Raw genomic sequence first — 17,306 nt, forward strand, 5'->3', positions numbered from 1 at the left:
AATCATTATGTTGTACACCTTAAACTTATACAATGTTATATGTCAATTATATCTCAGTAAAACTGGAGGGGGGAAAAGTTCTGGCAAGGCTAGAAAGAAGCAGAAGAATTCAGTACAAAGTGCTGGCAGTTCAGCAGGTGTCCTGGGAGCCAGAATGGAAGGCCTCAAGTGGCTTTCTCGCCACATCACTTGGCGTGGAGCACTTCCCTGCTCCTCTAAGCCTGTCTGCTCCATGGTCTTCCCACAATTCAGCTTCCTCTGCTCCCCCAAATCATCACCTTGGAAATATATTTAACTGGCCCTATCTGACCTTCAACCTTATGTGATCTTGCAGGTCCACAACCAAAACCAACTAGCTACAGACTCTTGGTTCAAATTCTCAGTAGAGAGAAATTGTCTCTGGCCAGCCAGTGAATTCATTGCTTTTGAGATAAGTACTAGTTCTACCACTTCTGGGGTGGTAGGAAAGCCTGCTCACTGGGGGTCATCTGGGGGAGCAGTTTCTCTGGGAACTAAATGACACGTCTCCCTGAGGAGAGAGAAGGGATAGGGGCAACTCTAGTGAAGACAGCTTCACACAGATCTCACTGGCTCTTTGGCTTCTTTCTTTTCCGTGGTAGCCCAAATCTCTTCCTGTGTGAACATCTCCTTTGAAAGCGATGCTATGGTCAGGTGGGCTGGGTGGGGTGAGCCGGAGAGGATAGATGACCAGGATAGGGAAGTGCTGGCGATACGGGGCTGGGGTAAATGAAGCCTAATGCCCAAGATCAAAGCTAGAGAAATAAGATCCACTGCCAAGTCCAAAGGTCAGGGGCAGTGTGGAAAATCAGACACAGAGCCAAAGTCAGGAGCCAGCAGATCTGGAAAAACGGAAACTGGCCAGGAACAAGACCAGACCCGGCATGATGGCTGCTGAGAATGAGTGGGCAGCAAAGCCTAGTTTCACTGGCTCTCGACCTAGGCTCACACACAAAAGAGTCACAATGAAGACAAGGCCTACTGGGTTTAAGTCATATTACCAAGGGAGAAGAGGAGAAATGAGGGTTTCTTAACCCAGGTCCAAAACCCCCTTATGTGGTACACAAGAATGTGTGCATCTGTGCATTTTCTGAGGTTGTTAAAGGGAACAGCGCCCCCAAAAGGGTTATTTTAAGGTTTGAATCTGATTATCCAGCAAGGACGATCACTGCGGGCTCTCCCAGCCTCGGCAAATGCCCCGAGCAGCTGCGGGTCTCCGCCACGCTCCAAAGGGATAGAATTCCTCTTGCCACGCGTGCCCCAAGGGCTCACAGCAGCGCTGCTGCCATCTGATTCCTCGGGGGAGCGCCTAGCCCCGGGCCTGAAAGAGGATGAGCTTAGTTAACAGTGGAGGATGGGGGTGTTCCCTGGTGGCGCAGTGGTTAAGAATCTGCTTGCCAGTGCAGGGTACACGGATTCGAGCCCTAGTCTGGGAAGATCCCATATGCCGCGGAGCAACTAGGCCCATGAGCCACAACTACTGAGCCTGCGCGTCTGAAGCCTTTGCCCCGCAACAAGAGAGGCCGCGATAGTGAAAGGCCTGAGCACCGCGATGAAGAGTGGCCCCCGCTTGCCGCAACTAGAGAAAGCCTTCGCACGAAACGAAGACCCAACACAGCCAAAAATAAATAAATAAAAAATCCTTCCCTCCACTTAAAAAAAAAAAAACAAAAAAAAACAGTGGAGGATGGACAGACGGGCAGAGGGACATTAAAACAGGGGGAGTGTGATTTGTGCCCCTCTGAGGAGCTGCAGGCGCAGCTCAAATGAGGACACCGACTGGCCGAAAGATTGACATGAGGTTTGCCCGCTTCTTCAAAATCCGTCGGGTTCATCTTACTGGGAAAACAAACGTATCCGTGCCGCTCTATTTCGGGGTACGGATGGAGTTCCCGGAAGGGGTACAGCGTCCGGACAGGCACTATGGCCTTTGTCCAACCTCCCTCAGGGCCTCCGAACCGCGAGCGCCCCCAAGAGCCAGGACTTGGACAAAGCAAGAGGGCTCTCCGCCCCGCTCCCACATCCATCGCCCCGCCCCTCGCCCCGCCTCCCCGGGGGGACCGCGGCGCGCCGGCGTGACGTGGCGCGCGTGTCGACGTCGGCACGAGCTAAGCCCGGAAGAGGCGCGGACCGGGAAAGGAGTTGTGCTCTGTAGGTCCTATACCTCTGTGTCTATGGCGTTGTGGCGCGCCTCCGCGTACGCCGGCTTCCTGGCGCTAGCGGTGGGCTGCGTCTTCCTGCTGGAGCCGCAGCTGCCGGGGTCGGCGCTGCGCTCGCTGTGGAGCTCGCTGCAGCTGGGGCCTGCGCCCGCGCCCCCAGGACCCGGCTCCCCTGAGGGCCGGTTGGCTGCCGCCTGGGACGCGCTCATCGTGCGGCCGGCCCGGCGTTGGCGCCGCGTGGCCGTGGGGTGAGTGCCTGCGGAGCCTGCCTCTCTGGACCTCTCCAGGAGGTGCGGACGCCCCGGGCCTCCGAGGGCCGCCTTGGCGGAGGTCAGGCGGCTTGGGAGCTGGGAGGTAGAGCCGGCGCGGAAACGGGTTCCCAGAGGTCCCCGGGAGGCCCTTCGGCGCTGGTGTCCACGCTGCCTCCTTGGCGAGAAGCGTCGGACGTCTGGGACGAGCCCCGTTCGTCACTGCTGCAGGGACTCACCAGACTGCTTTTTCCTGTCGGCTGGCCCCTGCGCCCTTCTCGTCTCGGTAGGACCAGCCCCCTTCTCTCATCTCCATAGAACCAGCCTGATAGCCTCTTGCAAATCCCACTCAGCCTGACTCCTTATAGTTCGCCTCCTTCATTCCAAGCCCTCCTTCTCTGGCGGCTGCTCTTTGGCAGTAAGCGATGGTTGGTCTTAGCACTTTGGCGGCACCCTCTTGCTTCTGAACTACTTGAAGGAGGGGTCGCTGCCATTAGCTACCGAGTTTATTTCTTCACGCCTTGTTTCCGCTTCCTTAATGCCGTAGTCTGGAGACCACCATTCTACTGAAACTTCTCTCTCAAAGCTCACCGGAACCGTGTTGATTTTCACATTAACTGCTTCTTTTAGCCTTCTCTGTCGACTGTTTGCAGCCTTCCACGCGTTAAGCACACCCTTCTCCTTGAAACTCTTTTCTTCCCCTGATTTCAGTGACATTGCATATTTAGGGTTCTCCCAAATCACAGTGCCTCCTTTCTTTGTATTCCCCTCCCGCGTGTAATTATTCCCTTTACACGAATTTTAGTTCTTGTCTCAGTTCGACTTTAATATCTTGTCCTCACCACAAAAACAGGCCTTCTACTGCTCTGCTAGTTCCTGTGAGTATTGGGACCAGAAAGGTTAAGGTAAAGCAGAGTTATCCTGAAGATTTAATTAAATAATCCATGTTGTTTAGCATGGTGTCTGCTTTAACGGGCAGACACCTAATGTTAGCTACTATTTTTTTATATCAGCATATTGTTTCTTCAGATGTATCCTCTTTTACCTCTTCTTTCAAGTTCAAGCCCTTTCACCTGCATCCTTATCAGCTCCTTAATTGTCCTCCCTGGTTTTGTGAGCATTCATTCAACAAATATTTGTCAACTACATGGTATGTGTCAGGTCTGTGCTAGGTTCTGAGGATGCAGGGATGAATGAGGCAAGGTCCCAGCCTCGTTTGTTGGAAACAAATATATTCGTTATTGTGTTATTCTGCTCGGGCTACCATAACAGGACACCACAGACTGGGTAGCTTAAACAACAGACATTTATTTTCTCACAGTGCTAGAGGCTGATAGCCCAAGAGCGAGTCCTCTCTTAAGGACTTGCAGGTGGCTGCCTTCTCGCCGTGTACTCATTAGACCTTTCCTCCATTCATGAGCACTTCTGGTGTCTCTCCTTCTTTTTATACAGACACTAGTCCTATTGGATAATGGCCTCGTTTAACCTCAGTTACCTCCTTAAATAGCTCCTACCTCCAAATACAGTCTGATCTGTGGTTAGGGCTTCAATATGAATGGGGGGCGGGGGGTGGTGAGGTGACACAATGCTGTTTGTAATGATTAAGAGAAGTGCTTTGCTGAACTCGTGGTGGAAACAAGGTAGCCTTGTGTCCCAAAGAAGAATTACTGATTCTTCCCAGGCTGAGGTTTCAGGAAAAGCTCCATCTGAGAAAGTGACAATCCATTTACTATTGCCACATCACAAATCACCCCAAAACTTAGTAGCTTAAAACAATGGTCACTTTATTCTCATTATTCTGAGGTTTGATTGGGTTCGGCTCTAGGCAATTCTCATTTGGGGTTTTGTGAGGCTTCAGGCAGATGATGGCTGGGACTGGGATCATCTCAAGGGTTGATCGTTGTTGTCGGCTACAACCTCAACTGGTTTCACCTGAACACCTACAGGTGGTTTCTCTATTTAGCTTTTTCACAGCAGGGTGACTGGGTCAGGGGAGGGAATTCCCCAAGAGGACCAGGCAGAAGCATTAATGCCTTTTTGTGACCTACTCTTAGAAGCACATAGTGTTGCTTCTGTCGTAGTCTCAGGTCCAAATGGTTTTAAGGGGAGGGGACATAGAACACACCTGGATGGGGGGAATGTGAGTGTCACATTGTAAAAAGAACATGTGGGATGGCACATCTTGTGGCCATCTTGGAAAACATATTCTGCTACAGTGACTTGCAAGGGCCAGGCCCTGGAGAAGAAATGGAATTTCTCCACAAGAAGATGGGGGAATAAGCCCACCTAGGCAGAGAGGACCAAATGTGAAAAGGTATTTGGCTTGTTTGTGAATAGCAAGTTGGCCCTGTATTTAGGGCAAGGACCTTATGGTAGAGGGATGTCAAGCGATGATGCTGAAATGAGCCTTTTGTATCAGGGTAGGTGATGGGAAAGCCATAAAGGTTTATAAGCAGGTAAATGATGCTAAGTTCTTTGCAGAGACTAACCAGTGGAATGTGAAATTTGAGCTGTGGTTGTAACCTGTTTGACTGCTTCACGCTATTTTTGTGGGTAACAGACATCCATTGTTACCAACATTTCTCCTTACCCAGATTTTCAGCCTAAAGATGGGAATGTACAAGGAGTAGGTGGGTGCAGTATTGGTACCAGAATCTCATTTGGCAGGTGCATGTGTGTTGTAGTTTGATCTTTCAGGAGAATACACACACACACACACACACACACACACACACACACACACACACACACATTCACTTTCCTTCATGTACTCAGTCAAAACACACAATTTGATATGACTCGTAAAAAGGTAAGTCTTGAGACTCTGACGCTAGTTAAGAGTCCATAGAGCTTTTTCTTGTTTGGCAATGGTTTTCAACAGGTGAGATTTGAGAAAAGGTTGGGTGTTGTACAGTAAATAGAGGCATCAAAAATGACAGGATCTTAATACTGGGGATCTTACAACAACCTTATGCAGGCAGATACAGAGATTGTCATCCAGCTTTCACAGGGAGTAAACTGGGGCTTGGAAATACTGATTTGCCCAAGATCACACAACTGTCGAATGCCCGAGGTGCAGCCTAAACCCATTCCTGGCTCCACTTTCGTGCCACGTTGTTGCCACGAAGAGATTAAGAAAAAGGAACAAGTCTGTGGTGGAAGGTAAGCATTTTGATTTCAGAGGAGGGGAAATGTACATTCCTGTGGAATTTTAGAGGAAGCTGGGCCCTCAGCTGCTGACAGCCAGAGGCTGTAGTTGAGGAGCAGGGTTGTAGACCTTGGAGACTCCAGCATTTAGGCTGAGGCCAGAGACTGGACAACATCACCCAGGAAGAGAAAGAAGGGAAGGTAAATGACAAGGGTGGGATTCGGGGAGGCACTGCCATCTATGTAAGGGGCAGGTCGGAAGGGACCAGGGAAATAAAGGATAGGAGAGGTTTCAAGAAGATGGTCAATGGCGAGCCCACTGCCACATCTTTCTAAAGCATGTGCTCCCTCCCCTGCTTCAGAATCGGGCCCTGGTCCTAAGGTTCATTGGGTGAATGATGAACCCCTCATCCTAGAATTCATTCTCCCTTACCTGGCTTCACCCTGACCTTTGAAACCTGTCTAGCTCTTCTCCCCTGTTGAAACTCTCCTAACTGGATCAGTATTCCTGTTGTGTCCAGAAACAAGGTTAATCCCTTTGTCTACATCTTTGCTTGTGTATGCTCCCTGTGGGTTTCATTATCAGATAAATCTGGGTTTGAATTTAGGCTTCTCCAGTCATGGCCTTTGGAATGTTAGTTGACCCCCAGCCTCACTTTTCTCAGCTGCAAGCAGTGATGACTACTTCCCTATCTTAGAACGTTTTGCAGATTGGTGTGGTCTGTCTGAAAATGCCTGTCTTCTTTCTCTGTCCAGAGCACCATCCAGGGTGTGGCCCAAGGACCACTATTCCTGCCTCTTGAATTTCTCTTCTCTACGGTTCTGTATCTTACAGCGATTATGATTAGCTCTCATAATATCTCAGGTAGAGTGTGAAAGCTAGAAAGAACCTTAGGAAACGATTTACAGACAGTAAAACAGAGGAGAGGTGATAAAGACCACCATCCTTGTTTTTAAGGAATTTACGATCCAGAAGAAACTGTCCCTCATTCCCACCCCACCCCCAAGTCTCTAATAATATGCCTGGCAGCCCTGGCTCCCAGCATCCTCTCTGCTAGCACAGCCACTTGTTCAGGCATTCAGCATCTGTTGCCTCACTTTATCTTCCAGTTGTTTCATCTGTGTCTGTGTTTTCTCAAAACTCACATTGTAATCTTCTATACATTTCTTATTGAGGTGTGAAATTCTGCCTAAGTGTCAAATGAGCATAATTTTGTCTTCTGGTTTTTTTACCTCCCCGCCGCCCTTTAATTTTCCCCGATAAGAAAGCACCTTAGGTGCTTGTTTACGTTTTAGTATACCGTTGGAGTGCAGAGAAGGATTCTTGTTCTGGTTGAAGTATTATAAAATATAACTAGAAAGCACACCTAAAAGTACTTTGTTTACTCTCTGGCACATAGTAGTGTTCAATGATTTTTTTGTTTTAAAAAGCTACCAAGTAAATTTTTTCCTCTTAAGATTTTTTCCTTTAGTATTCATGACATGATTAGGTGGGGGATAGAAAATGTTCCTATGATAGTTACATTGTTTTAACTCAAAATTTGTTCAGTTGGGTTTTGTCTTCTGCTACAAAATGTGCTGAACATTGTTCCGTTCAGTTTTGTTTTTCTGTAAGTGCAGCTTCCTCCATTCTCATCTTTAAAGAATCAAACTCTATTTAAAGTCTCAGCACAACTAGATATGGAGGTGGTGTTTACTGAAGTCGTTATTTCCAAATATGGGTATATCCCTCAATATCTGAACTTTTGCTGTCCAGACTCAGGACCCAAATCCATTTGGATACATTTTCTAGGTAGGGCTGCTTGGTGGGAATGGGTGTCTCACGCTATCCAAACTCTCACTGTCTGAACATTGGTAGCCTACTGGAGTCTGAGAGCCAGGGATGCCTGTATTCCTGTTAAGATTCTACCCTTCAGACATTTAACGTTGCATCCAGTAGAAATAAAGGACACTTCCTGTGAGGTAGGATTGAGACCAGTTTACAAGGTGTGTTGGTTCATTATTATGTAAGGCTGTGAAAGGATTATGTTTTAAAGGTATCATTAAGAACCTTCCACATGCATGTCAATGTGTTTTATGTGCTGAAAAGTATACTCACTTTTAGATTATGCTTTTCCAGTTGACGAGAGTAATTATATGTGTGTTTGACTTTAAAGGAATAAGAACATTTGAGTATTTAAATGCTGTGCGGTAGGCAAAAACCTTTTCAAAACCTTGGGATTCATAGGGGAAGAATTAATAAAAGAATCTTTATGATGAGTATGCAGTCAGTTTTGCGTCATGAGGAGGGATGTGTTTCTTCCTTGCCCTTGTAAACCTTCCTTGAGTGATGTAAATAATATCTAGCCCACATGAGAACCTTTTAAAAATTGTTATTAAGTTCTAAAAGTAATGTATGCTTGTAAAAATTAGAACTATATCTGATGAAAAAAAATATATCTCCTCTCCCTTACCACCATCTCATTCCTCATCTTAGAGTTGGCCACCATTAATGATTTGATCAAGAGATTTTTAAAGGAGACTGGAAGGGAAACACTGTAGTTATATATTATACACTAAAATCCAATCCATTGGACCTTCTTTATTGATGAGTTTACCTTCTGGTTTCAAAGCTACTCGGAATTAACCTGGAAGCACAGCCTTGTCACCAGAAGCTGTTTCAGTTGGTCTTGCAGCCCCACTGGCAGGGATGGCAGAGGCAGGAATAAGGGTGCCTGTGGTGGGGCAGGAAGACCTCATTTAGCTACCCAAAGTGTTTGCAACTTCTCGTTTAAGGGATGACTTTTAGCAAAGAAACACTGAAAATGTAAGCCAGAACTCTTCCATGCACACATAGGAGGGGCCATGCCAGACAGCCTTATATGTACTTTATAATTTCTGTAGCACCAACCAAGTGATGTCGCACTGGCTTCTTACCAGCCTTTAAAGTTCATGGATGGGTCCGGTGAACACCTGTGAAGTGATGAGTTGTTACAGGCTGAAGGTGCACTTAAGTCTTTAAGGCACCACTCAGCTCTAAGAATTTCAACTGGGAGTGTTTAGACATTTAGGTATTTAGTGTATTTTACCACCATCCTAATATATCTTTCAGGGGAAGATGGATTTTGACCAAAACTTTTATTTTGCTTACTCTGCAGCAAGCAGTGCTTGTAAGCATTTATTAACTTAATCTTCACAACAGCTCTGAGTTAAATATTCATATTACACCATTTTATAGATGAGGAAACTGAGACAAAGAGAAATTAAAGTGACTTGCCCACGTCACACAGCCAGGGTGAATCCAGACAGTTTGGTTCTGCCACCATTTTCTCAGAAATGCTAAATTTGTGTTATCCTGATACTTTGTTCTGAAATGCTGAGCATCTGTCTACTCTCTTTGTAACTAGTGTAAAAGTTTGCCAAACTCTTGCCAAGAGTCCTGTGTTCTGATCCTAAGACATACACCCAGATAAAGTAATCCTCTTTCTGCCATATGCTATTTACTTTCCAGTTCAGGTTTCAAATCCACTTCATCTGTTTTTTTGTTTGAATACAGGCCTCTGAAACATTTCCCTGTTGTTAAATGCAAAGTAGTTGCCCCAGCGCTTCTGTTTCTTTCACACTGTCTCTCTCTTCCTTCCTTCCTTCCAGAGTCAATGCATGTGTGGATGTAGTGCTGTCAGGGGTGAAGCTCTTGCAGGCACTTGGCCTGAATCCTGGGAATGGGAAAGATCACACTGAGCTGCGTTCGAGGAATGATCTAAAAGAAGCCTTCATTCACTTCATGGGGAAGGGAGCAGCTGCTGAACGCTTCTTCAGTGATAAGGAAACTTTCCATAACATCGCCCAGATTGCATCAGAGTTCCCAGGAGCCCAGGTCTGTTTGCCAGCGGCGGTGGGGAAAGACACCTTGTTTGTATGGTTTCTAAAAGCAACCAAGCAGCTTTTTTCTCCAGTTTGCCCTAAGAGGGTAATTGTTAGGAATCCAATTCTACAGTGTTTTTCTCTTTTTTGAAAACTGTATCTGACCTTCCTTTAACTCAGCTGTTTCTAGTCAGTGCAATTCAGCCAACGTTTATGAAGCATATTTCCTAAAATTTTGGTTCTGGGTTATCCATTAAATTGCTCTTTTTTCGTGTTATTCAAGTTTAAGGTAGGAAAGATATCTACTCCAAACTTGTTAGGGTATTGCTTGGCTGATAACTTGCAGTAATCTTAATATGGCTGAGTCCTTCCTAAGCAAAACAAGGCCAAACCCACAGAGAAAGAGTTCTAGCCTTTACCTGGGAACAAGGGAGCTGGGTCCTTACCTCTGCTCTGCTGGTCCAGAGCAAGTTTTCTTATCCTCAGCACTATTGACGTTTAGGGCTAGAGAATTTTTCCTTGTGGGGGTTGTCCTGCACATTGTAAGATGTTTAGCAGCATCTCTGGCCTCCACCCAGTAGATGACAGTTTCACTCCTCTTCTTCCCCGGTTGTGACAGTTAAAAATGTCTCCTGACATGGTCATATGTTTCCAGGGTCAGGGAGAGGAGGGATGCAGAATCACCCTGGTTGAGAACCACTGGTCTAGTTCGGTGGCTCTTCGACCTGAGTGTGCATCAGAATCACTTGGAGGGATATTGAAACACAGGTTCCTGGGCCGCACTTCCAGAGTTCTGATTCAGTGCCTGTGGGGTGGACCCAAGAATTTACCCTTCCAGCTAGTTTCCTAGTTATGTTGATGCTGTTGTTCTGAACACCTTGTTCTGAGAACCATTGTTCTACAGGGTAGAGCCTCTCAGAGATAGAACTTAGAGCTCCCCAAGCCCACCTGGTGATCATAAACAAAGCCCTGGGGCCTGCATGGTCCAGACACTTCCTCAGGGCTCACACACCTGCTGCTACACCTGCCCTCACACCTCTTACTGGCCAGTTTTGGTTGTTTGTTTAAGCATCTCTCCACCCCACCACATCTAACCCCCAAATTTCCTTACCTAAAATCTTCCTTTGGCCCATCACCCCACTCTGGGTGTACTTCTCACAGGGGGAGCTCTTAATGCCATTTTTGATTGGTACCTTTCATAGACCATTCTTTGTGACCACTTATTTTTATAACTATTAAGATTTTAAATTTTTTTTTCCCTTTGAAGCCACCCATGTGAACATTAGAAATGGGCATGAGCAGTACCCAGCTGAGTTTCTAAAGGAAACAGCAAGCTATTAAAACTTCAGTTACAATCATTTTGACAGCTGAGTTTGGTAGTGAGAGTCTGATCTTTTTTTTTTTTTCCTTTCTGTCTGCGCAGCGCAGCTTGGGGGATCTCAGTGTTCCCCAACCAAATCCTAACCACTGGACCACCAGGGAACTCCTGAGATTCTTATCTTTTATGAAAGAATCTAGATAGTTCTAAAAAGATGGCAAGTCTACTGCTTAAAAGTCTTTAAGATTGTAGTATTTAAACCACCAATTTGCTTTCTATTCTAGTTTCTTCGGCCTTTTGTTTCATAATGCAAACATTTTTTTCTACAAAAATTTTATCTAGCTTTTACATCATCTAAATTATTTCTTAACATTGTAAAACCTAAAATGTGTTATTTATCTTCCACTAGTGTGACACTTCATTTGGTGCCTTGTCAAACTCCCTTAAACTATAAGGCAGATTGACTGATAAACAGCAGTTAATGATAACTATTATATGAAAACTCTAAAATCCACTTCATGGAATCTTAATGTTTCACCCAAGATTTTTAGTAAATTCTTCTAGCCACCATAGTAAATAAAAAATAAGGTTAACATGTTAAAAGGCCGAATTTCAGCCTGTATATCACAGCTTTAAATTTATCTATAGTAAGCCATTACTGTCCCACCCGAAACCAGTGATCGGTCAACACAAACCTTGGTTGGGCTGAAAGTGAGGTCTAGCATCCAGAGGTGAGTTACTTATTCTGTGCCTCTGCATGGTACTGGGAACTAGGAAGGTGAGGTGGTAGCAGGCAAGGCTGTTGATGAGGTTTCTCAACTAGAGCATCCGCCGTATTTCCTACTTGTCAGGTTTCCAAAACACATGAATCTGTCCTTAGCACAATGGAATACTAGCCTTGAATTATTTGCTCTTCTGCTCTAGGTCCTCAGCTGAGAGATGTGGTGTTTAGGAGAAAACATTGTCCTCTATTGGAGTCTGTTACCTTTAGAATTTACTCCCAGGAAAGCTCTTATGTTTCCTGATGCATCAGTGTGTTCTTCCTTTCTCAAAATGTAGCAACAAACATTTACTGAGCACTTATTGTAAGAAGACAGTCCTTGCCCTGAAAGAGCTAGACATGTCCCCAGATGACATTAGCCCAAGGGGACAAGGGCTGTAATGGAGGTTTGTTCTGAGTATAGGGGTGGCGAGTAGCAAGGGATCTGTAATCCTGTCTGGAAGGGGGGTTGTGGAGGTGGAGGTGGCCATGGGAAAAGGGAGACAGAAGGCATTGCAGAAGAGGTGATGCTGCAGCTGATACTTCAGAAGTGATCAGGGTCTTACCAATGAATGAGAATGGGGAGGCATCCTAGTCAAAGAAAGCAGCATGTGCCAAAGGCACAGAGACAGGGAGGAAGGCAGACTTGGAGAGCTGCAGGCATGGTACGGAAGGGAGGGCAGGAGATGGAAGTAGAAAGGAAAGCAGGGGACAGATAAAGAAAGGCCTGTGTGCCTCACTTAAGAGTTGGATTTTAAAACTGATTTGGAAAGATACATGCACCCCAATGTTTATAGCAGCATTATTTACAATGGCCAAGATAAGGAAGCAACCTTAGTGTCCATCAGTAGATGAACAGATGAAAATGTAGTGTGTGTGTGTGAGTGTGAGAGAGAGAGATGGAATATTACTCAGCCATAAAAAAGAATGCAATTTTGCCATTTGCAGAAACATGAATGGACTTGGAGGGTATGCTAAATGAAATAAAGTCAGACAGAGAAAGACAAATACTGTATGATATCACTTATATGTGGAATCAAAAAATACAGCAAACTAGTGACTATAACAAAAAAGAAACAGACTCAGATAAAGACAACAAACTAGTGGTTACCAGTGGGGAGAGGGAAATGGGGAAGGGGCAGTAAAGGGGTAAGGGATTAATAGGTACAAACTATTAGGTATAAAATAAGCTGCAAGGATATATTGTACAGCATGGGGAATATAGAAAATATTTTATAGTAACTGTAAATGGGGTATAACTTCCAAAAATTGTGAACCACTCTATTGTACACTTGTAATTTAAGTAATATTATATATCAACTATGCTTTGATAAAAAAAATGGAGTTGGATTTTAGTTCACTGTAGTATTTATTGATTGATTTTCAGGAGGAGACTGTCATAGTCATATACTCATTTTAGAAGGGTTACAGTGCTGAAGATAAGGTCTATCCATGCTTGTCATATTTCCTTTTGTTTCCTTATCTGTTCCGGTTGCCTGGAAGCTCAAGGCCAAATTTGATGTACAGTTAAGGCAATTATACTAATTTCCAAGTGTAGCAATATGTTTTTTCCACCTTTCCTTATAACTCATTGTCTATTAGCCTATGGGGTTAATGTTTTTATTAACCTCATCTGTATGTACTTATGAAGTCACCGCAAATTTTTTTGGGAAAAAAATGGACTGTAAATTCAATAAATCAAAACATTATTAAGCTTGAGTAACACAGTTAATGCTAAAATACTGTCTAATAACCTTGAACTGTCTTATAGCACTATGTAGGAGGAAATGCAGCTTTAATTGGACAGAAATTTGCAGCCAACTCAGATTTAAAGGTAAGTCAAATTCCCAGATTAAAACCTGTGTCCTTCACTAGTGTTTAAGTAATTTTAGGAGTAAGAATGAGTATCTTTCTGTTCCTTGATTCAACTTGTGCCAGACCCTGAGGCTCTTGTTAGGAATATAGTAGTGGAAGGAGAGGAGTGGTAGCTAATGCTTTCTGAGTGCTTACTGTGTGCCTGAAGTTGTTTCTAGTGTTTGATGTGGATTACCTCATTTAATCCCTGCAACAACCTGTAAGGCTAGTTGGTACTCGTGCTGGTACTGCTGTTGTCTTGCTTTCCACATGAAGCTTGAGGCATAGGGAAGTTCATAGCTAATAAGAAATAGAACAAGGACTTCCCTGGTGGCACAGTGGTTAAGAATCTGCCTGCCAGTGCTGGGGACCTGGGTTCAATTCCTGGTCCGGGAAGATCCCACATGCCACGGAACAGCTAAGCCCGTGCGCCACAACTACTGAGCCCATGCAGCACAACTAGTGAAGCCCACACTCCTCGAGCCTGTGCTCTACAACAAGAGAAGCCACCACGGTGAGAAGCCCGCGCACCACAACTAGAGGAAAGCCCGTGCGCAGCAACAAAGACCCAATGCAGCCAAAAATAAATTAATTAATTTATTTTTTAAACAAAGAAAGAGGCCTTCCCTGGCGGCGCAGTGGTTGAGAGTCCGCCTGCCGATGCAGGGGACATGGGTTCGTGCCCCAGTCCGGGAGGATCCCACATGCCGCGGAGCGGCTGGGCCTGTGAGCCATGGCCGCTGGGCCTGCGCGTCCGGAGCCTGTGCTCCGCAACGGGAGAGGCCACAATAGTGAGAGACCCGTGTACCGCAAAAAAAAAAAAAAAAACGAAAGAAAGAAAAGAAATAGAACAGTTTTAAGCTAGGACCCCAGAGTCCATGTTCTTGAGTACCTTATCATGTAATGGTTAAGAGGACGTGGGCTCTGGAGTCAGTGCCTGAGGCTGGGAATTGTACAGTGATGAGAGAAGACTTAATTGGCTGTTCTGTGAGCCTGGATCCAGAGTGTTGAAAAATGAACGCCACTAGATAGGGACATGTCTTCAAGTCTTAAGCCATTTGGTTTAAGTAGAATTAAAAATTACTGCTATGTTCAAAATAACATCTGAGTAAGAAGCTCTTTTGCTACAAGTGGAATAGGTCTGAGGGGGAAAGACAGCAAGGAGGTTATTGCTGCTGTCTTGCTATAAAATGATTGAGGTTTGGATATGGTAGCCAGAAGAGGAGAAGCCTATCTAAAGCCTACTAAAATGGAATCACTTGGTGCTAGACCATACATGGGGACAAAGAAGATAGGTTTAACAAAGATGATTCTAGAGTAAGTGAACTTGAGAAGTGCAGAATAGATGTGGCTACTGACGACAGAGAAAGGAAACCATAAACAGTTCTCAGGGGCACAGAATCAGAAGCCCAGAGATGGACCCAAAAATTCAGAAAAATGTTCAACAGTTTGAGGGGAAAAAATTCATATGGAGCCACACTGTACACCGAGGGATGGATGTGCTTAGATGTGGAGAGCATATTAAAGTGTGAGCATTCACATTTTAATAAGAATTAAAGTTTTCATAAAATATCAGGGTGTGGGAAATTTTTTTTAAATAGTCATTATCTTTATAGATAGTAATTAACTCCCAAACAGAGAATATTAGAAATTACAGGGCTGACCTTCAGAAGTATTACCAGCTAATGGATGGAAGAGAAGGAAAGATCAGTCATAAACTAATTAGAGAGAACCCAGGCCCTTCCCATCAGAATCCTGGGCATTTGAATGGGTCCATAAAAGGCCACTCTCTTGACCCTGAGAAGTAATTCTGGCCCTGGAAGTCCTGGGTTACATTGACCTTTCAATATTGCCCTCGTCTGGGACCAGTATTTGCTGTTGGTCTCTGGAGAAGCTGGGCCTGAGACCAGTCCGACTGGAAAGCATTCTGAGTTTTAAAAAAAAGAAAAAAAAAATGTCTGGCCTTGGTAGAAGATTGAGGAAAGAAAAGGGATATCTGTTACTCAGTCCTCACAACAGTCTGATGAAGTTAAGGTATTATCACCGTTTTAAAGACAGGAGGTCCAGAGAGGTTGAGTAATGTAAGAGATTAAGTATTGTGCATAGGGTCACCTAGCTAGTAAATGACGGAGCCAGGATTCCAACACTAGGCTCTGCCATGACCTCACCACCTTATACTGCTCTCTCAGAGAGATTCAATTTAACTTGATGAAATGCTTCTCGACATGGACCAAGTGATCATCTGAGAACGACCGCAGATTAAGGATTAGGTATTTTCCAAAGGCAATAATAATCGTTAACACTTTCATAGTTCTTACTGTATGCCAGGCACTGTCTTAAGTGCTTTACATTATATTAACTCATTTGATCCTCACAGTGCCCCATAAGGGAAGTCTCTTATTATCCCCATTTTGTAGATAGAAAAAATGAGGCATGGAGAAGTTAAAACTGTTCAAGGTCACATACCTAGGAAGGAGTAGAGCTGGGATTTGAACCCAAGTACTCTAGCTCCAGCGTCCATGCTCTTTACAACCAAGCCATGTTGTCTCAGAAATAGACCCTGGTGACTATAGTAAAGGTAAATTCAGTGGAATGGTGAAATAGAAGCCAGATTGCAGAAGAGAGCAGTGTCTTTATGGAATATATTTTGGAATTTAGCCAAGAATTAGAAGTGGATGTTGGATCTTGTCAAATGCTGCTGTGGTTTTTGTTTTTTAACTTTGGTATATGGTTATTACATTGATTTTCAAATGTTAAACCACCCATGTATCCCCAGAATAAACCTCACTTGCTTCTGATGTATTACCCTTTTTATATATCGTTGGATTCAATTTACTAAAATTTTGTTTAAAATTTTTATATCAATTTCCCTGGGGGATATTGGTCTGTATTTTTCTTGTATATCTGTCTGGTTTTAGTATCAGAGTAATACTGACCTTATAGAATGAATCGGGAAGTATTTCAATGTTTTTAAAAAAGTGTTTGTGTAGAATTGGTATCACATCCTCCTTACATGTTTGTAGAGTTCACCAGCAAAGCCCCCTAGGCCTGAAGTTTTTGATACGGGAAGGTTTTTAACAATTTCGATTTAATAGATAAAGAGAAATTCCGATTTTTTATTTCTTGAGTGAGCTTTGGTAGTTTAACCTTTCAAGAAATTTGTCCATTTCATCTAAGTTGTCGAATTTATTGGCATAAAGTTAGTCATAATGTTCCCTTATTCCTTTAAGGTCTGTAGAATCTGTAGTGATGTTCTCTCTCTCTTTCCTGATACTGGTAATTTATGTCTTTTTCTTTTTTTCTTTTCCTTGATACGTTTGGCTATAGGTTTGTCAATTTTGATCTTTTCAATAAACAATGAACTTTCAATTCTACTGATTTTTTTTTGCTGTATTTTTCTCTTTTCTATTTCATTGGTTTCTGTTTGCTTTGAATTTAACTTCCTGGTTTATTAAGGTAGTAGCTGAGGTCACGGATTTGAGACCTTTGTTTTCTGGTACAGGGTGTTTAGTGCTATAAACTTCCCCTTAAGTACTATTTTAGCTGTATCCCACAGATTTTGATACTTTCTGTTTTTATTTTCATTCAGTTCAAATGCTTTCTGATTTCCCTTTGATTTCTTGAGATGAGGTATTTAATGGCCCATCTATGTACTACTTAGAAGTGTGTTATTTAGTTTCTAAATATTGGGAGGGTTTCCAGATATCTTTCTGTTATTGATTTCTATTTTAATTCCATTGTGATCAGAGAATATGCTTCTCTGATTCCTATTAAATTTTTTTTTTGACTTCTATTAAATTTATTGAGACTTTTTTATGACCCAGAATATAGTCTTATCTTGGTGAAGTTCAGTGTACACTTGAAAAGTACATATTTTTCTGTTTTGGAGTGGAGTGTTCTATATATAAATGTCAGTTAGGCCAAGTTGGTTGATAATGTTGTTCAAGTCTTCTATATTC

At 43.8% G+C, this 17,306-nt stretch overlaps 1 protein-coding gene across 12 annotated transcripts in view; it reads left to right on the forward strand.

Moving 5' to 3' along the window:
• Nucleotides 1-2,119: 2,119 nt before the first annotated feature.
• The window catches only part of ADPGK (ADP dependent glucokinase), a 59,612-nt gene continuing 44,425 nt past the window's right edge, over nt 2,120-17,306 (forward strand). For 9 of the 12 annotated variants that reach the window (XR_016391280.1, XR_016391281.1, XR_016391284.1 and 6 more), the window contains exons 1-3: nt 2,120-2,425; nt 9,203-9,428; nt 13,265-13,327. Coding sequence is in view for 3 of the 12 variants with exons in the window: in XM_089904139.1 (XP_089760265.1) it covers nt 2,193-2,425; nt 9,203-9,428; nt 13,265-13,327 (522 nt within the window). In the remaining 9 variants the exon portion in view is untranslated. The remainder of the gene's footprint in view (nt 2,426-9,202; nt 9,429-13,264; nt 13,328-17,306) is intronic. The other 3 variants (XM_022579966.3, XM_022579967.3, XR_016391289.1) reach the window with 2 other exon arrangements.

This window comes from Delphinapterus leucas, chromosome 2 (assembly GCF_059928025.1).
Source record: "Delphinapterus leucas isolate spDelLeu-1000000601 "Yukka" chromosome 2, BTC_Dleu_Yukka2, whole genome shotgun sequence".
NCBI lineage: Eukaryota > Metazoa > Chordata > Mammalia > Artiodactyla > Monodontidae > Delphinapterus > Delphinapterus leucas.